Source organism: Hypomesus transpacificus, chromosome 5, assembly GCF_021917145.1.
Source record: "Hypomesus transpacificus isolate Combined female chromosome 5, fHypTra1, whole genome shotgun sequence".
NCBI lineage: Eukaryota > Metazoa > Chordata > Actinopteri > Osmeriformes > Osmeridae > Hypomesus > Hypomesus transpacificus.
The window spans coordinates 6,409,412-6,429,599 of NC_061064.1; the positions used below are offsets into that span (position 1 = coordinate 6,409,412).

A 20,188-nucleotide genomic window follows, 5' to 3' on the forward strand; every position below is an offset into this window, starting at 1 on the left:
TGCTAATTTCCTCTTCATTCTGTATATGTCACTGTCTGTATATATCGACTTTTAATCTTGATAAACTATTTCACTACTTTTTGTCAATACTTGTGCATACTACCAGCTGTATGTTTCACCTTTCATGAAATGTTTGATGGGTTAGTATCAAATATTTAGGTTACTATATTTGGTTTTTACAAAACCTAGTAACAATGAACACCTTTAAAGTGTTCCAAAACCTAAACTGATGGACCTGCAAAAGTGCTATTTAAGTTCATTACTACAGCAGTGTGACTGATCTAGGAGGTTGAGATGGATAACTCGACAGGTTTGAGTATAAGCAAAACATCCAATTACTTAATCGCCCCTAGATGACTTGGCCCCTATGGTTGTGTACCCAGTAACATGTTCTTGGACACAAACAAGATGCTCTGAATTGGCAACAATTGTCCCATCAAGCTCACTGCCTTTATTGCCTACATAGACTGGACAGCCTGCATGTCCTGGGATCCACATATCTATGACTAGGTTATACTAGAGTACAGCAGCCCCCTAGAAGGAAGACAACCCTGAAGAAAAAAGAACAAAAACCAAGTAATTGTTCCCAATTAGCTCCGACAGCACTACCACAACTCTGTTTCACACCAAACAGCATCATTAGGATTGAAATCTGAAATGTTTTCCTTATAATTTAAAAGCTGGGTGATCTATGTGTGCCATTAGTCAACATGGCGACTGAGCCAAGATTACACTGCTGTTCCTGCTGAGGTACCTTCAGCGGTTGAAAAGCGGCTCTGCCCACTTCTACATCACTCATCTATGAGACAGAGACACACAACACGTGTTCTCCACAACAGTAATCCCAAACATGGACACCATTAAAGAGGGAAATTCATTTAGGGACTGATTTATATAAATCTTTCATTAGATTAAAATCGTTGCAATTCTGTGGCCTCTCAAATCTGAAGCATTGGCTTCCTGTGGAAAGCCATGACATGATTTAAGACTGGTTGACATAATCTACACAGTATTTAAGTATCCTATCTTCTCATATCTTGTAGTCATAATGAAGTTCATTCTGTCCATCAATCCCATAGTTACAAAACCTAAAAATCGATCTAGTATAATTTTTATGACATTTTGCATCAAGTGGAACGTGGATTCCTCACCCACAGAATGTTGTAAACATGCTGTATATTACAGTATGTTAAGTAATTAGATAAATAGTAGCTTATCCCAACAACCCACAAAATGCTGAATCCATTTCAGTCCAGTTTCTCAATTCTTGCTATGCAGGCACAACCATTCGTCTCTGGTAATGATATTACTACAGACATACACATTAGCACCTGTAGCATTGCATTGCAAACTGCTGTCTGCATGTTCAGTCCGCTTACATCAGCCATCCTCCGGGTGAGCTGGGAGATGACAGGGTGGTCATCCTCACCCAGCCAAGCACTGGAAAACAAAACATGAGACGAAAGGAGGGGGAGAAACACTAGCACTGAGGAGAATAACATTCACGTCTCTCAACATAAACACCTCTTGTTTGGAGTTATACTGTACATTCCAAATCTTATTTTTCTAAGAAGCCATAAATATTAGAATTAAAAAAAATGTGGAACAAAGAATACATCTAAATCATACCTCATACCACATTAGACACAAGACAATCAATATATCAGCTTGAATGCGTTCATGTTTCTGAAGAACCAATCGCTTTCACAAAGCCACTATTGAAACAAAAGAAACAAAAGCCACTATTGTGCAACATAGGAAAGCCTGTGTAAAGTTTGGCTAGCTGCTATGGTGGAACTAAATATTTGCAGGGTACCATTGCCTCTTTGGAAAACATCTTTAAAAAGACAGGTTTCACATAAAATCAGTCAGGGATCTCAAATTAGCCAACTCCTTCATGGACATATGGTTCAGCAACATTGGTTTTATTTGCGTTGAACCCAGTTAAGGAACATGACCATATGTGTATATGTAAGAATCACAAACCTTTTGGCTACACGTTCAGTGGGCTGAGAGTCGCAAACTTTGTCAGAAACTTATGCTCTTGCAAGCTTGGACAAAACAAAAACAGAATTATGACCATGCAGAGAACAAGAAGAATCATTTGATAAAAGGAAAAATGAGGGATTTTTTTTTTTTGGTCTATGCATGTTTGACACTTTTGCTGGTATACCTTTGATATCATCTGGACAGGTTTTTAATGATCTCCATCTCCCTCTCAGTTAGGAAGTTGTGTTATCTAACAATGACAGGCTGGTCCCATTCCTCTTCCTCTTTATTCGGGGCATACATCAGCCGTGGGTTGCCTCGTCCGGTACTTTGACGACACCAGTTTCCTGTGTCTCTCTGGGCTCTGAGGAGGACAGACGGTGGTTCTGACCAGAGTTTTGAAGCAGAATAGTCATTTCTATCTGGTCTTACAAAAGATGCATACTTTTTTAGCTCTTCTAGTCTTTCAGAACACAACATATGGTCTCTAGCCAGGTTGGACTTGCGCCCTGCTTCCGTCATGAATGACCTACTATTTTGGTGGCCGCCCGTCTGCTGGCAGACATGTAGGAGGTCGGGTTAGCTTGCGTGAGAAGCTCTGAGATGGCCGGTGGGGATTCGGTCTCCCTGTCTCTCAGCAGGATGCTGTCACCAAGGCCTCGGTAGTGGTGCAGCTGGAATGCAACCTGCAGGTCACCAGGCTCTGCAGAAGAGGAGGGGAGAGCCACACTCCGATCCATAGTAAAGGTTTGAACCCAGATTCCACTGTACTAGAATTTGAGGTTGGATGTCAAATGAATGTGTTGAAATGTGGTTGAAATGTAAGCTCCTGTGACTAGCTTGTAGCTGGACGAAAAGGAGATAGGTCAGATGAATGTTTGTCCAGATGGCTGAAGTATACTGAGGTACTGTTTATCCTGTAGGGCAGGTGACCCTTGGGGGTAGGCATTTTCTGAAGCCTTCCATCTAAGACAGGGGTGGCCAATCCTGGTCCTCGAGGGCCACTGTCCTGCATGTTTTAGATGTTTCCCTGCTCTAGCACACCTGTTTCAAATTAATGGGTCGTTATCAAGGTCTGTAGAAGCCGGGTAATGACCATTCATTTGAATCAGGTGTGGTAATAGGGGTACAGTTACATTTAGTCATTTAGCAAACACTCTTATCCAGAAGGCGACTTACTGTAAGTAAAGGGACATTCTCCCCGAGGCAAGTAGGGTGAAGTGCCTTGCCCAAGGACAACGAATTTGGCCCGTCCGGGAATCAAACCAACAACTCCCTAACCAGTTGAACCCCTAGGGTAGGTTGACAAGAGAGGGACATTTGAAGACACGAACTCTGGGAGATTCATGCGTTTTGGGAAATGTGCTAATGAGAAGCAGCTGTTAGACTTTTTCCTGATCAGACATGCATGGTGGAGAAGAATGTAACCAATGACTATATTGATTGATGGTTGTTCAATGACCAGGATGACCAGGTGTTGAAAGACTATTGAGAAACGGTTTTAGAGTCGGCATCACTGGGCTGAACGACACTTGTGTCCCCCAGCAGATTCCTTTTCGGTATTGAATAAATAATTTGTATTATACGGCGTCTTGACTATTTGAGCATAAAGTGTCTTCAGAATTCTCCCATTACACCACCCACAACATTTTGATTGACATTATTTTGGATATCTGGAGTGAAGCTTGGAACTGCTTTAAACAATGTAGAATAGTGAAATGGTATGGTCATTTAGACAAGCAATATTGTCCACACCTGTCTTTTTTTCCCACAATGCTTTGAGGCAACCCTGTATACGTCCCGCAGTCTGACTGGGCTCAGAGCAACGCAGTCCAAATCCTTCAGGCTGTGGAGCCTCTGGGAGAAACTGGGGAAAGCGGCCAAGAGTTCTGAAGGAAAAGGACAGCACAGCCGTTAAAACAGTAGGGGAGATGGAGAGTAATGTCCACCACATTGTCCAAGAACAGAACTGAACATCGTCAGCTGAGTCACGTCTCATGGGTACCGTACGCGTATCCTCCATCCTAATGTACAGAAAGGCAAAGTGCATAAGTTGCACGTGCACGTGCCATTTGCCTTTCATAATTTTTTATGAAAAAGTATCCCTCAAAAGTTACTTAACCAGACTAAGACACCATAACATTGTGCAAAGGGAACACTTGTTGTTTCAAAACTATAGGGACACAACGTGTTCATCCGGGGGTGGTAATCTCCTGGACTTTCTGTGACTGATCCTGTTGTGTTCCTATGTATGTTTAACTGGCAATATAGATTGTTGTCTATATCATTTATCTGGTGGTCTAGGGGAATGTGATTAATGGACAATATCCAGGATCTAAACTTCAGATCGGCCCCCCTCCACGTCTCTCTCTTCCTTTCTCCCAGAGGGAAGAACATACGCATCTCGAGCTATACCCCGTAGTGCGCTTTATATTGTATTTATTCTTCTGCATTACAGATAATATTAATGCAATGTTACTTGATCGGGTCACCCCTCAACCCCTTGATCAAAACTTCACACGAGGCCAAAGTCAAGATGTTTGTTCGTTCTTCTGTCAGTAAGGTTTAGGAGTTTCTCACGGCGTTTGCTTGAAGTCACACAAGGTCTTGGCCACGTGCCTACCATGTGAAGAACAAGCACGTGCAGCTTGTAAGGCAGTGGAAGGGTAACTGACGTGGTCCTCAAGGTCTTCTGGGAAGTCTTCGGGAGAGCACCCACATCTCTGCAGAACACTGATGGAGTAAGCCATGCAATCAGTACAGTTGGATATTAAGTCAACTTTCATGACAAACCAGTAGGAATAGCTAATTTCCTGAACAACTTTACCATAAATCTGGTTATACACTATTCTATTGAGATACAGAAGTACACGTAGCATCCGATTATGTAATTCCTAGGTGTCATTCAGCAAATGTAAAACAACACCTTTCGAAAAATGACAGGAACAATAACAACCTCAAAGTTGAAAACAGGGGGGGGGGGGGTTACCAAGGACACCAACGGCCGGGGGAATTCATCGTCCACGGCAACTGTTCGAGGATCTCCCCAAAAGGCATCCTAATGGACCAACCACATTGGTGATAGAAGTCTGTCCAGATTCTGAGACAGGCCTCACAAATAACTACAATTTGATCTGGTTACACCGGAGTTAATAGGACATTTTTGCTACGTCTAGCCAACTTGCTTCATTTGAAGCACAGGAAAAACATGCATGTAAAAAAAGATCAGATTTTAAGCGGAACACTTTGAAACACTGAGAGGCCGGCTTGGAGAGTGTAAAACAGCTGTACCTTGTTATGTTCGACATTTCAGGACACGGTCTGTCTGCTGGGATGAAATCAGACGCGCCGAGTGAAGCTCTGCTCCAGCTCCATGAGTTCCATGAGGTTGTCTTCCAAGACTAGTGCACACAAACACACACACAGTTTAACACCAAATGCAATGGCAACACCTCATACATGCCATTTCTCGTAGGCCCAACGCACACACATTACTAGTAGTTCCAAGAACATGTTGACATCCATAATCTTTTTACATGAAACTTGATTCCTGTCACATTTAGAGTCACAGAATCTTACCTGTAGAGGTATAGATTACTCCAGAACAAACAAGCTGCTCAGTGCCAATACAATTCCACAGTTAAAACTGCTGGTCTTCATAGCTTGGCTATATCCCTTATTGGTCAGCAATCAAAACCCCTGTGAGTTTAAAACAGTGACCACATTATTATATTCAAACAAATAATTTCAAAATATTCTTCTTGCAAATAACCAAATAGACAGGACAAGCAGTGTTAGTAAATGTTGTACACCTGAGAAAAGTCGCAGACTGAAAAGTACCATATGCAATCAATGTACATGCTCACCTGTGCTAACCCAACTGACTAATCTTTCTCAATTTTCTCTTGCAACAGAGGATAATGCCAGGGCTCTCAAGTTTTATCAAATGTTTGGCGTGAAATTACCATACCTCAACGTTTAGGTACATTGTAAGGTATCCGGGAGACTAGTGTTTCTAAATGGCTTGTAGGTGGCATTAACTCTGTATTACTAGCTATCAACTCAACAGAAAATGTAACTCTGTATGCATGCGCCTCGTCCATTTATTGTACATAGCGGGACAAGTTAATTATTACTTCTCAGCGTCAGAACTGTTACTATTGCGTGAGAGCGTGTGAACTGGTTGAAATGCGTGAGACTTGAAAGCGCTGAAATGCCATGCCTCACATCGGCAATGTGAAACAAATCCTTCCAGCAACAAGAACAATTGTAAACAAAAAAAAACGGATCGTTTTGAAACTCTTAATTCTTCCCTGCGTCATCTAATGCTGGGGACACACTATACGATTTTTTTCAATCTCATAAGATTTTCAAACTGTGAGAGATCACAAACATCAGGACAAAAAATCCTAGATTTAGCCGTTTTGCTCCTACAGTGTGTGGTCACTTAACACACCTCACACCAAGGGAACATCTGATAAAATCTGCGGAACCATCAAAATAATCGGGACATTTGTTACCGGAAGGGCCGAAATCAGCCCGATTATCCTGTGGTGTGTCCACAGCATTACCTAGCGTCAGTCCACATTGTCATGGCCGCTAATTACAACGTGTCATCAGTGAAGCACCTGGTTGATTACAGGGGTTCCCAACCTTACTCCTCGGGACCCCCTGTCCTGCATGTTTTAGATGTTTCCCTGCTCCAACACACCTGATTCAAATGAATGGGTCGTTATCCAGCTCTGCAGAAGCCTTTTAACGATCATTCATTTGAATCAGGTGTGTTGGATCAGGGAAACATCTAAAACATGCAGGACAGGGGTGACCTGAGGACCAGGGTGTGGAACCACTGGATTAGAAGACCAGCAGCAGGTCATCTTTTAACGACAGGGTGTGCCCTGTCACAATGGGACAAGAGTGTGGGTTCATTTTGAAAGAGTGCAAAATGACTCATCTCTCCTCGTGGTAATGGTCCTTGTAGCTCAAGGGCATTTTATTTATTTGTTGAAAACATTCCTGGATGTGAGGAGAGTGGGTGTCCCAGTGGAATGCACTGACCCACTTGTCTCATACTACGTTATTCTCTTTCCTCCCCTTGGTGGTGAGGTCGGGGTTCAGAAGGGTGACGAACGAGACTGGACATCTGGAGTAGGAGAGACCATCACCCAGTCCAGAGAAATAGACATGCATGACACTTCCAAATCGACATCGCAGCAAGCGTTCCAAATTGTCTTTGCTCTTAGACACGAGACAGATCACAGGCACTTGAAAGGGAAACCTCGAAAGCCTTCTGTAAGCAGACTCGTTTACAGTGAAATTCGTTTAGAAATATTTTTGAATGAATGTTAACTCGATGACACGGCCCATTTGTTTGTGTATGGAAAACCCCAGTGTCTTTTATAATTAAACATGATGGTGAAATGATCTAACAGAACATGTGTTTTAGGCCAGCGGTCTTCAACCCTGGTCCTCAGGGCCCACTGTCTTGCAGACCTGATAACAACTATTCATTTGAATCAGGTGCGTTGGAGCAGACTCATTGCTAAAATTGCAGGCGAAACATAAGACTGAAGTAAGGGGAACAAACAGTTTAAATGCGCCAAATGAGTCAACAAGCGGGCAAGGAGACTGGTTTTGTGAAATGGGGTGCAGGTGTGTGATGGAGAGCTCCCAGGACTCTGGTGAAAGTTGTGTGATTGTTACAGTAAGAAACACACTCGTAATAAAACACACTGTTTAATGCTCATTCTTCTCAAAGTTCCAAAACAGTGTAATAATTTAAGTCTATAAATAAATGAGAATGAAAAGATGACATTTCTTAATGATATGTTTTTTTGTCAGTATTTACTTATGCAAAGGTCACTTACATCAAAAGACACCATTTCCAAAACACAAATTATTATAAAAACAAACATTTGAGCCCTTTAAGGTCCTACACATACATTCGCCAAACCGTCTATACATTTTCAGAGTTATGCGAGAAAACAAAAAGGGATGTCTCAGCTCACAATCCAAGACCTGAGTGTGTGTGTGTGTGTGTCTGTATGTATGCGTTTTCGGAGAGTTTGGATCGCTGCCCAAGGCACTGCAAGGGGTGTGTGATTCTAGATGGCAAGAACAGCCTCAGTCCACTTCTGTCAGGCCACAGGGTCTCCTGAACTCCTGGCCTCTCTCATGGATCCACTTGTTGGACACTAGCAGCACAGAAACCAAACAAGTCACGTTGCTGAAGTATTAGTATAATAGTACGAGGAGTAATAATAATAATAGTAGCAGTAGTACTACTACTAGTAGTAGTGGTATTATTTGGGCCTACGCCCCCTCAAAGAGGACCCTGGGTCTTGCTTTGAGAAAACCTCTGGCTACATTCCATGCTGATGTTGTAGTACTATAGGATTTCCAGCTTGTCCATACCATGACAAGACCTATGATGTCAATGCCACTGAGCAAGGCCCCTAGGTTCAGTTTTATAGCCACAGTCGTCCGTTGGGTTGACCAGGGTCACTTTATGGCCTGACGGTATGTGGTTTTTAAGACCGTCGTGAAATAAGATCCAACACAGTCAATCCCAGCCAGTCTAAACATGCACTACTGACCAGAAAAGAAGAGCAATCTGCTTCCACTACAGTGAAATGGGCTGCACTTGAATAACCAAACTCACCCCATTTACTTCCTACTAACACAGGACAAGCAGCATGCCTAGTCCTGTAGTCTCCCTCCCCACTCCTGAAGAGGTTGTACCAGAAGACTGCAGTTCCCTGTGGAAATACATGCACACACAAAAATGCTCAACGTACAATGAATCTGTACTTAAATGACGTTCACAACTGTTGTGCAGCTTTATCAAAAAGGCTTTGGGCCTTTTCAGTATGTAGAGATGAAGTGCAGCTACAGTAGACCTGTCTGGTACTGTAGCCCACCAGAGGGATACCTGCAGAGGGACTCTTCCATTCAGAGGGACCATGCCAGGGCTCGGAGGGCCAGGGTCAGGGCCAGGGAGGGGGGGGTTTCATTACCTTTCTAGGCCAGATGACTGCTCCAAAGTCTGGGAAGACCGTGGCTCCTCCAGCCTCAACATCAGTCATCTGACAGAGGGGGGAAAAAACGTCAGCCAAACCATCCTCCAGGACATGGGCTGAAAGGAATACAGCACGCTATATGGAACAATTACTAGATGATACTATTTTAACTTGTGTCTTCAACTCAATTCTATTTGCATAGGCAGTTTCTATGTCAACTGAATGTTCAAACAGTGGTCGCTCAGGAGGCTAAATCTTAGAATGTACAGTGATTGGCAACCATCAGTGAGATAGCCAGATACTAACGGGAAAACATATCTATATCTACATATCTATACAACCATATACAAAAACAGAAGCAGTTGACTATCGTAACACTTTACAGATTGTGATACATAAGTACCAGAGCTATTGCATACCATGCCTAGCACGTGTTGTACTTTACATTTCCACTTAAGTTATATTTTATTAAGACGTACCATTCACTGATAGACGCATTCGACTCTCTCTTTATTACTGCAGAACGTCATGCGTATTAGTGTGGCTCCAGAGCTAAGATACGACAGCAGAGTACAGTATACTGGGGTATACTGGGGTGGGCCTTCAGTACAAAACTCTCAACAATATGCACTGAAATTGACTGACTCATGCGACAGGTTTCACAGCCTTTGTAAGCATGGCCTTAACTTGCCGAGTCGTGGAACTGGCATGCCCTCCAGTCAGGTTAGTGCCTGTGGGGCGAGGCGGGGCTGGGCTGGGTGAAACATACAGTCGTGTCAATCAATCCAAGTCCTCTATTGAAACAGAGCTTACACAGTCGCCGGGTTAGCTACGATGCAGGAGGAACATCCAAACAAGGAAGGTGGCCAAGTCAGCAGCTTCTTAAGCGCTTCTCTCAGCACCCCCACCACCTAGGCACGCATACTTACGTAATTCAAGAAAGTGGCCACGCGATTTCCAGTGCCTAATGTTTTGAAAGCATCGGGCTCATCTCTCTACGGAGATAAAATTTGAGATAGAACACAGCATGAAGGCGCGGTCTCGTGGCACGCGCGCGCACACGTACTTACGTAGTTGAGGAAGGTAGCAAGTCTATTTCCATCGACCTGGAGGTTGTCAAAAGGACGCTGCAACAGACGTTTGTAACGTTTAACCCAGACTGACAAGACTTGGTCCAGGATTCCGGCCAGGCGGCCACAAAAGGCACTAAAAACTGGTACTAATTCAAATATGAACCTGGTCAGGATGATGATAGAATAACAGGATGACAAATGATAATCAAACGGGTTCAACTTGAAAGGATAACTGTACATTTGGAATTGAGTTCTAAGGAACTAGATGATTCTACCGTTTCCCATGTTGCCCCCCCCAATAGCACCATGGTGATGGGACATGCAACTGGAATTTTCCTTTTCATTAAAGGGATGTCAAGTTGGAGTCATATAGTCGACCATAAACACCTAGACTGCAACAGTGTTACTGTGTTATTCTACTCAAGTCATAAATAACCTCCTACTGCAATCCTTGGCTGGAAATGTGGGGCCTCTTGACACACACACAAAAACACACACACACACAGTCATCTTCCCTCTAGGATGCTGATCTCTAAAGAGGGAGAATGACCATAGACCAAAGACAACAACCACATTCCTCTTGAACGTGACACGAGGAAGTCATCCATCAATCATCAGAACGAACATGGACCATGTGGAAGCCGTTCATTGACACTGCTGTCAGAGTGCTTACCCTGGAGAAGTCAAAGTGGGGCTCATACTGCCCTCCGACCCCGTAGTTAGCGACCTGCACAGTGGCACAGAAGAAGAGGGCCGGGTTAGTGGATGGTCACACAACCTGCTCATGCAAACCACTCCAACACAGTTGCTATGTCCATGCGATATCTGGACAAAATGTCAACTTTCTGGACAAAGGCAATTCTTTGGATGCTATGTCTGGACAAAATGTCAGCCGTCTGGATACTGGCCATAAGTTGATACTCTATCTGGACCAAATGTCAGCCTTCTGGACACTGGCCATAGCTGTAACATTCAGTATAGACAAATAACTAAATGTATTGAATTTGTTATGAGTTCTGTCCTCTCAGTGTTGTAGTATTTTTAGCCAATATTGTTGCATAATATAGACCAGGAGTGGGCAATCCCGGTCCTCAGGGGCCCCTGTCCCCTGACCATTCAAATGAATCGTCATCACCCGGCTTCCACAGAGCTTGATAACAACCCGTTCATTTGAAACAGGTGTGCTGGAGCAGGTAAACATCTAAAACGTGCAGGACAGTGGCCCCTGAGGACCAGGATTGCCCACCCCTGGTAAAGACCGTATATATCAAGATTGGAACACCACCTGAAGCAGCTCTGCAGTCTGTACTGTCAGACCTGTGATGTCCTGTATCCTCTGGTTGACGCGCTCAATGATAGGGTCCTCCTCCCCCTCCAGCCACGCACTGCAGGACGGTCACGCAAAACACTCAGTGTGACTCCCTGCCGGCACCTCCACATTACAGCAGCAGATATATACCCCGGCTGGACCACAGGGGGGCGCCAGAGCACTGTTCACCAGCAGGACTCACCTCTTTGATACTCGGTAGTTGGCTGTGGTCAGGACGCCTGTTTTGGGGTCTCGAACTGTGGCTCTGGCAAGCTTCAAGTGTTTACACAGATGAACAGTAAATCAGACACTGTGTGCAGGCCTGAGATAATCACATGATGGGGTCCAGACATCGACAACGCACACGTCTAAATGTACAGGCTGCAGTGTGAGGAATCCTCACATGGCCAGCACTGGTATGACAATGTTTGGAGGGTATAGGTGATATCGTGATAGAGATAAGCTCTCGCTATCACTTCAAATCCAATCAAATGAGATTTGTACAGCCCTATCTATGTGCAACATCGAGAGCATCACAGATGCCCAGAGATCTAAAACCTATAATAGGGAAAGACTGAACCTATAACCAACTTAAAGCCCTCACCCACTTCCAGATGGAGCATGTGTGACAGGTAAAGAGATCCCCCCCCCAAGGCTATTCTCTGGTTTGACTTGTTTTCCTGCAGGTCTGCAGACCTCTAGTGCCCTGCCTCTAGTGCCCTGCCTCTAGTGCCCTGCCTCTAGTGGCCTGCCTCTAGTGGCCTGCCTCTAGTGGCCTGCCTCTAGTGGCCTGCCTCTAGTGCCCTGCCTCTCACCCTGGGCTTGGCCAGCTCCTTGATCTTCTCGATCTCCAGGTCTGACAGGGCGTTCAGGTAGCGTACGATGTGGGGGCTGTCCCACTCGTCCTCCTCCAGCATCGGCTTCAGTAGCAGACGGGGGTTCCGGTTGCCGTCGTGGTAACGGCAGAACAGGCGGCTCTGCTTCGCGGTGGTCTGCACCAGGAAGAGGGAGGAGTCAATAATCGACATGTATGACCACAGTGACTAGACGGAATTCGGGGCGAGTGTTTTTTGGGGGGTAGCGTGTGGTATGAAGGTCTCTCTCTCACCATCTTGACTCCCTCGCCCCTGCACAGGGCCTCGTAGGTCTCCCTTTCGGGCAGGTAGTCCTTGGGCCGGGCGTAGGTTCCCAACTGGATGGGCTCCTCAGAGACGGGCGGCTGGGACTCCTGGTTCTGCTCCAACAGCTGCTTGGCGAGCAGACGCTCAAAGTAGCGCAGGTTCCCTCCTGCCCTCTGGTGGTCGGAGTCTGTAATGGCACCATGAAACAGCCCGTTACCCCGCCTGACTCTGGAGAAGGTCGGGAAGAATGAGGAGATGCCACACAAATGAAAGGGTTCTTTCTAGAGACATCGGTGTCGAGAGGAAAAGAAATTGCCACACAAATGATACGGTTCTTTCTAGAGATATCGGTGTTGAGAGGAAAATAAATCCACCTGACTAAAAGCTTTGACCGCTGGAACTATGGCCGCTATGTCAGTAGGATTACGGTCAGGGTAGTGGAGGAAGACTGCTAGCACTGGATGACTGAGAGAGCAACACCACCTTGTGGTCTTTAAAGAAAATGACCATGAATTAAAAGCTCCCAAGGCTGGGGAGGTGTCCACAACCGGGTGGGTGCCAGTCATTGGTGAGTGGTCTCCTTCAGTAGAACGATAGGAATCTCGACAACAAACAAACACCATAGGCCAACTCCCGGGTCAGGCATTTCCTTATAAATAACTGCACAGCCTTTGCAATTTTCCACTGAATCCATCGGAACTACCCCGAGAACTCGGTCAAATAAGGAGCTTAGGGAAATCCCTGACTCAATGACAACACCAAAAATCCTATTTGCTGCGCAGGTATTTGACACAGCTCCTAAACTGTCAAAACAGCTAGGTCCGTTTCACTTCACAGTCCAACACCAGTCACCACAAGGCCATGATTACAGTCTTCACCGACGACCGCGTCCTCCGTAAAGGCCCGAGTCTGAAATAGCACTAGGAACCGTGACCACTGTCAGGCTACGCCCTGCTAAAAGAGGAAGCGGACGAGACAAAGAGAGACAGAGAGAGAGACAGACAGACATACAGAGAGAGAGACAGACAGAGAGACACAGAGAGAGACAGACAGACAGAGAGACACAGAGAGAGACAGACAGAGACAGACAGACAGACAGACAGAGACACAGAGAGAGACAGACAGACAGACACAGAGAGAGACAGACAGAGAGAGGGGCCCCCGTTACCGATGGCGACGAGGCGCCGCGTGAGCTCGATGGCGCGGGGCAGGTCGTTCATCTGGTAGACCGAGTAGCTCAGGTAGTCCAGCACGTCCGCCTTGGTCACCACGGCGTCCTCGCCGGCGTCCATCTGCCGCAGGGCCTGCTGCATCCACAGCACGGCGTGGTAGTAGTCCGCCTCGTTGTACGCCGTCTTCCCCATGTCGTAGCAGTCGTCCACCGTCAGCAGGGCGTTGGAGTGCATCCCTGAGGTGGGGGGGGGGGGGGGGGGGGGGGGGGGGGGTTTGGGTGGAGGGAGTTGGTTCAAGCTGATACGTGCGCTGCCTGGCTGAGAGGACTCTTGGGCAGGTTGAGACATCACACTGTGAGTCCAGATAACACGTCACGAGGCTGAAGCCTGCATGGCAGCTGTTAGTCGATTCGAAATACAACAAAAATGCATAAACAAACGCACTCGGGTCTAAGGAGACACCTTAAACACTCTGGCAGTGCACACACACACACACACACACAGTCATATTATCCAGGACCATTCCTTCTTTACCTGGCAGCTTGCCTTTGGAGAAGCTTTCCGAGTCCAGTTTATATGTGTCCTGGAGGCGCATCAGGGCCTTGGCAGCCCCTTTCTCATCCTCCTCATCTGGGAAGAACTGCCTGTGCACCGACATGTTGGAGATGAACCCTGGAGAGGGATCCGAGAGAGATAACGAGAGAGGAGAGGCAGATAGAGAGAGGCAGGGAGGGAAAGAGAGAGAGGGGGAGAGAGACGGAGAAAGAGAGAGTGTAGTGAGGGAACACAGCTGTAAGGAGTGTTAGCAGGGAGGCTTACGGCACCAATGACTACGTCTGGAACTTTCCTCCCACACGTCCGATAGCAGCTCACACATACCAAAATATGGCCAAAGTAAACAGAAACCAACAGCTGCATGACAGCCTGTGTTCTCTCGGAGCAGATGCGTGGGCGGTGCTTGGAACACACACACACACTCCCTTCCATCCTTCCTCCTACCATCTGAGGGGTCCTGCAGAACCAGGCTCTCCAGCTGCGCCCACTCAGTGTTGAGTCTCTTCATCAGCTTGTAGGCGTTGACCGGGTGGGCCAGGTAGCCTTCAGGGTCAGAGGTCGAGGCCCGGGTCAATGCTTCCAGCTTGTTGGCCCAGCTACACCAGAGACAGACAGACAGGTAGGCAGGGAATTAGCATCACATCAGAGGGAGTTTGTAGATACAGGCCCAGTCCAGCCACAAAACAAAACGTGATTCCTTCTAACTTGTACTTCAACCAGACAGGGGCTGTATTAGCAATTATCAAATTATCCCTTCATTTGTCATCTGCCCTATTCAGGCATTGCCGGTACAAGGTTAAGCCTACAGTCAAACAAGCCAAGGTTTGCGTGTCTGGTTTGAATCTATTCCATTATTCATAACACACAAACACGCAGTGGTAACACACAGTACCTCTTGACAGCTGCTAATTTGGCCTCCTCCGCTTTGATGTACTCCTTCAGGGATTGGACCAGCTCCTTCTCCGTGAAGATCAGGTCCGTCATTTGACCTGAGACAGATTTCCAACAGTCAGAACGTCATCCAGTTTAACAAGGAAAAGTTGAATCACTCATTAAGGAGGTTTAAACCTTTATCCCACCACAACAAAAAACACCCCAGGTTTTTACTAGGTGTTTGACCTCTGCGTCAAGTGATTATCTGTGATAGGCGTCATCGATACAGATGCAAGGGTGCGTTGTTGTGGTGTTTATTAAGCTATTTATGGAAAAGGCTGTTTCAGAGGATGAGATGTCTCCTTCCCCTCGTGTTTTAGATTGTATATTATCACACATCCCACCATGCTGTGAATTTTTACTACCCAGGAGTCTTTGACGTTAGGGGGCAGGGACTCAAAGGCTTCTGCGTGCAGAAATTCCACAGCAACCCAGGACTGGGGTGAACTCTCTGTGGTTGCCAAGCAGAGTGACGAAGCAGCTTTACGCCACATTAAAATGTTGCAGCGTAGCACATTGTGGAGTCAAATTGAACATCAATCGCCAGAATGCCACCCATCACTTCAGCCTGACAGGATGCAAGTAGCTTTTGCAGTTGCAGTTCTCGTGCAACTAAGAGTAAAACATGCTAAATATCCCAGGTAAGGGGCATGGTAGAACAGAGGGTCAAATATGACGAAAACAACAACAATTTGCTTACTTGTGGGGGTTGATTGAAAACATGAAGTGTACTATCTTTACAAAAAGTATGGGAAGCTTTGTAGTCTTTCACCTCTAGATACTGCTGTACAAGCCCATGGTGGAGATAAGACCAGCCTTGGACACATAAAGAGGCCTGGGGCCTACCTGTTATAAGGCAGCAGTGTCCTGTAGTGCCTACCTATAGAGGAGAAGATCTCCGCTTGCACTCGCCAACAACAGGAGCAGACCAGAGCCCAGGTTAGGAATGGTAGGCACTTCATCGTTGTTATGCTGAACATGCAATGGGGGGGAAAAAACACATATGTCAATCAATACAATTGGAATCATGTTCACTCACGTCAATCACTACTTCCGTTGGCTGAAGAGAGCACAGTGCCGCTCATGGGAGTTCATGTCAGTTTAACTGTGGTGGCAACAGGGCCACTGGCAAATGCGATTTTCTCTTATGATAAATAGTCAAAACATGGCCATCAATATCCACAGAGGAATATATTTACTGGTTCTCTGGAAGGCCAAGCCGGTTCTTTTTCTGTCAGTACATTAGCTGGTGGTCTAACAATATGCTGTATTCATAGTTTCCAGAAGGCTCCGGGTCATTAGTGGCAGACTGGGAGGCTGGGAGACTCCTGCTCTGTCTACCATCTGAGCTTGAATTCTGCCAACCTGGGGGCCTCCATGTGGCTGGCCTTGCATGTGCCTGTGGAGAAACCATGACTCCTGTAGCCCGGACCGTGATGGAATAGAACATGGCTTTCCCAACTACCAAGACAGCTGTAGATGAGCTCAAAGATGGGGGAGGTCTGAAAATGACCTCCCCCATCTGAAAGAAAAAAAAAAGACTATATGTCAAATATCCATCAGAGAGTATCTCATCTACCTTACCCACGGGTCACTCCAACCAAGCCCTCATGCCCTCGTGGAACACGGGCCAGAGCTTAGGGGTTTAGGGGTCAGGGGGTCAAAGGGTAGCTCAGGTTGAAGTTACTAGTAGTCAGCCAAGACCAGGGTGAGGGAGACAGGTGTTAGGGGGACAGTTGGCATTATCTTCTCTAAGGTTGTGAGACGACATGTGTGCTTACACTTCTGATGACTTCTCAAGAACTGCGTCAAGCTCCCGCTAGCACCGGACTGCAACCATGTCAATACAACTAGTATTCCAGCACTTGAGACGGTGAAAAGATGCATTCCAAATCACACTAAATATAATTCAAAATAACCCAATACACCACTGGTTTAGAGGCATACCACACGACGCGTTACTGAGTTGTGTGTTTGAGGTGTGGAGGGAATACAGGGTTGCGTGTGTGTGTGTGAAGGGGATACAGGGGTGTGTGTGCAACTGTAATTCCCCCTAGTCTCTATAATCTAGCGGTTCATTTGGGGATTATCACCACAGCCCTCTGAAATACAGAAAGGGATATCTGAACGTTTAGGTATTGTCTGAAACGCTTAATGTAATTACCTGAACAAACTCTTGGGATTGTGCTATCTACATTACACAGAACTCCTCTGGGTAATCTCTAGTGAGGTGTTCTTGATCCAGCTAGTCTTCTTTCCAGAAGAAGATATCCATCTGGAACACTATGTGACTGGACAGGAAAGAACAGCAGTTTTAGAAATGCCGGAGCAAAACACGGCTGTTTCCTAAAATCCCAGTTGCTGGGGAAAGGGCTCATTTGGCTGGAGCACTGATACATGTAGGCTACTCCAAAAACACGTTTATCGACAGGAGGGCTCGGTCTTGAATTGTATTCACCAACACACTGTTAAACTAGTGAGAGGATGCTGTCTCAATGGGGCATCGAGAGGAGTTGTGAATTCAACGCCCACGTCCTTCAGCCTTCCCCGCCTGTCTCCCTTGCCCTGATCCTAGCACGTTCGCCCACAATACTCGACAACACTGCATGGTATGGTATGGTACCAGACGAATGTTTGCTGAAGGTGTTTATTTTGGCGAGCCAGTGGGGAGCCTTTTTGACTGTGAAAACAGGAAAAGTTTGTTCAGGAGCAGCGGCCCTAATGCTGTCCATCTGAGGCATGTTCCCCAGATGGAGCCCAGCTCAGAGAAGATGAGCTGGCCTGAGCAAGGGCTGTCCAGACCCCTGTAACATGCACGCACACGGTCCACATTCAGACTCGATGGTCTGTCCTGGGACTGGATATAAAAGCTATCATGCAGCCCAAGGGTATTTAGTCGATTTTCTCGACAGCCGATATTGGTTTGCTATTCCATCGAGCATGTGTCATTCTTAACCCAGATGTTGGGGCACGTGTTGATTTTCTCGACCAAACTCGCTGGAAGCTTGATGGTGTCAGTAAGTCAGTGAGTGACCTTGGGTTAATCAGTAAGGATGGATCGTACAAAAGTGTACAAAAACACACAAAGATTGACTAACCTAAGCCATACAATATGCTGAGACAACTCCTGCCTCCGAGTTCACCTTGTGGTAACTCTGAGAGTTAACTCCCTCCTCCCTACCTCACAGAAAAGCAAACATATCCGAAAAATGCGATGTGTTCCAATTTCATTGTGGAAGAGGTTTTCCATGTCAAGAGAGGCTATTCATTGCCTTCTTAATGTCTTCTTAACAGCTATTGCAGGACCAAGGACCAGTGTAACTCAGGCTCTGAGCTGGTCTGGTTTTTGGCCCCCTAGGTCAGCATTTTTTGAATGTTTTGAAGGGTTAGTCAGCTGACTGAACATTGGACTGTACAGTAAGAAGCCGACCTGAGTCGAGAGCAGAGAACTTGATCTGAACCACCAGAACCTACATTAGGTAGATTCATGACTCTTTTGGTAAAACATTCTATTCATGACGTACTGAAACAGAACTGGATATGCATGGTGTAATTTCGACTGTAGCTTTTGTGAGATAGAACCCAATGTTAAGACTCCTAATGCTGGAGAACTTTACTGTCTAACAGCCTCCAGCATCTTCCTTTCAACAGCCTGGAGAGTTGTCCTCTGTTTAGGCATTCCACTGGATGTGTTTAAACTGCCTGACTGACTCTAGCAATCAATTATCTGAGGAGCGGCAGGCACTTATAACACAAACTGAGATTATCATACACAAACACTTTTACACCCACCCACACACACACGCACAGAGACTGTACACGCGTTGTGTTATGACGTGACATTTATCCTTTTAACACTACTGGAAGTTTAGGATAAATAAAGCTTTTTAAATATGACCTGTATCTAGTGTATTGAGTCTGTAAAAAAAGCAAAAACTGTTCAAATGCATCTGTTCACTACTAAATACACTATCCAGAGGGAAGAATGTAACAGTGAGGGGAGTAGTGGGGGTAGAGACAACCTCCAAGTGGTTAGTGTCTCTCTGAACTCCCCTTTCTTTAAAAACATAGTGGATCAGACAAAGGGCATATTAAATCATAAATAAATCAACCTATAGTCAACTGACTTACCAATAAGGCTATTGCATTTTGATATAGAACAATAACACAGTGGGTTTTTTAGTTAGGTGACTATTTGGTCTGAAGTGGTGAATATTCCAAGACAGAATTGTAGACTACAGGCCCACGTGAGGTCTTTGATACATTATCCAACTTGCCGAAAAATCTGGAAAACACATCTGGAGGACTACTACAATATCCCACGACTGACGTCAGCCAAGACGTTTCTAGAAATCCCGACAAGTTGGATGAGTAGGTCCTCTCACTAAAGAAAAGTATCGTAAAATAACAGGTATAAACTGTTGGGTCACTTAAAGCAAAACATGTAAAAAATATTATTATCAATTCAAAAATATTTAAATAAAAAACCAGATCAAAAGTTACTTTGGCATTGTATCTTGTAACTTTCCCTTTCTCATGGGGTTACACTGTGAAAGTATACCAGTATGTTAACAGCTGGGAACTTCACACTTGAAAAGCTCTACAGCTTGCTTAATTGTTATAAATAAAATAACTGGTAATGTCATGCAACGTTCAAACAAATTACCACCCCAAAATATAGTTGATAGTAGTTGTTATTGACAACCATCCTAACATGTTTCGCCAACGGGCACATGCAGCGCCTTTCATAGCCTACATGTGTGCTTATGTAAGCCCTGTTAACGCAAACTTATCAATGCATGCTTACCTTTTCCCTTAGTACGATGTGCTTCACCATTAACGGAATGTGAAGATATGTTCAAGGCACCCCGGGGTTACTGAAAATGTAAGGATTTTTTTTCGCTGCCACGTACAGAACCTCCTCTCATGTCGGGCAGGAAGACACATCCTCCTATTAAATGCGCACCAACATTCCCGTATGTAAAGCATCTCAGATGTTGTGATGACAGCCAGGAGA

At 45.6% G+C, this 20,188-nt stretch overlaps 1 protein-coding gene across 6 annotated transcripts; it reads right to left on the reverse strand.

Moving 5' to 3' along the window:
• Nucleotides 1-7,709: 7,709 nt before the first annotated feature.
• On the reverse strand, nucleotides 7,710-20,117 carry p4ha2 (procollagen-proline, 2-oxoglutarate 4-dioxygenase (proline 4-hydroxylase), alpha polypeptide 2). Of its 6 annotated transcripts, none has more exons than XM_047020345.1 (17): nucleotides 19,979-20,117; nucleotides 17,336-17,462; nucleotides 16,052-16,143; nucleotides 15,131-15,227; nucleotides 14,683-14,834; nucleotides 14,218-14,355; nucleotides 13,680-13,919; nucleotides 12,499-12,698; nucleotides 12,206-12,382; nucleotides 11,593-11,663; nucleotides 11,367-11,466; nucleotides 10,755-10,808; nucleotides 10,079-10,135; nucleotides 9,938-10,003; nucleotides 9,006-9,074; nucleotides 8,651-8,747; nucleotides 7,710-8,183 (listed from the first exon to the last, which is right to left on the reverse strand). In XM_047020345.1, exons 3-17 carry the CDS (start codon nucleotides 16,131-16,133, stop codon nucleotides 8,113-8,115), a joined length of 1,671 nt encoding a protein of 556 aa, XP_046876301.1. In that variant the 5' UTR covers nucleotides 16,134-16,143; nucleotides 17,336-17,462; nucleotides 19,979-20,117; the 3' UTR covers nucleotides 7,710-8,112. The 6 variants fall into 6 exon arrangements, with proteins under 6 accessions (XP_046876301.1, XP_046876299.1, XP_046876298.1 ...); XM_047020343.1 differs by lacking the exon at nucleotides 17,336-17,462 and adding an exon at nucleotides 19,449-19,555; XM_047020342.1 differs by lacking the exon at nucleotides 17,336-17,462.
• Between the last annotated feature and the right edge of the window lie 71 nt (nucleotides 20,118-20,188).

What these genes read in the sequence shown, in the direction of transcription:
- p4ha2 (XM_047020342.1), bottom strand. Translation starts at nt 16,133, where the DNA reads ATGAAGTGCCTACCATTCCTAACCTGGGCTCTGGTCTGCTCCTGTTGT. An exon ending in AAATTAGCAGCTGTCAAGAG is followed by an intron (nt 14,835 to 15,130) that starts GTACTGTGTGTT and finishes TCTCTGGTGTAG; the next exon opens with CTGGGCCAACAAGCTGGAAG. An exon ending in GTTAGTAGGAAGTAAATGGG is followed by an intron (nt 8,184 to 8,650) that starts GTGAGTTTGGTT and finishes CTGTGCTGCTAG; the next exon opens with TGTCCAACAAGTGGATCCAT.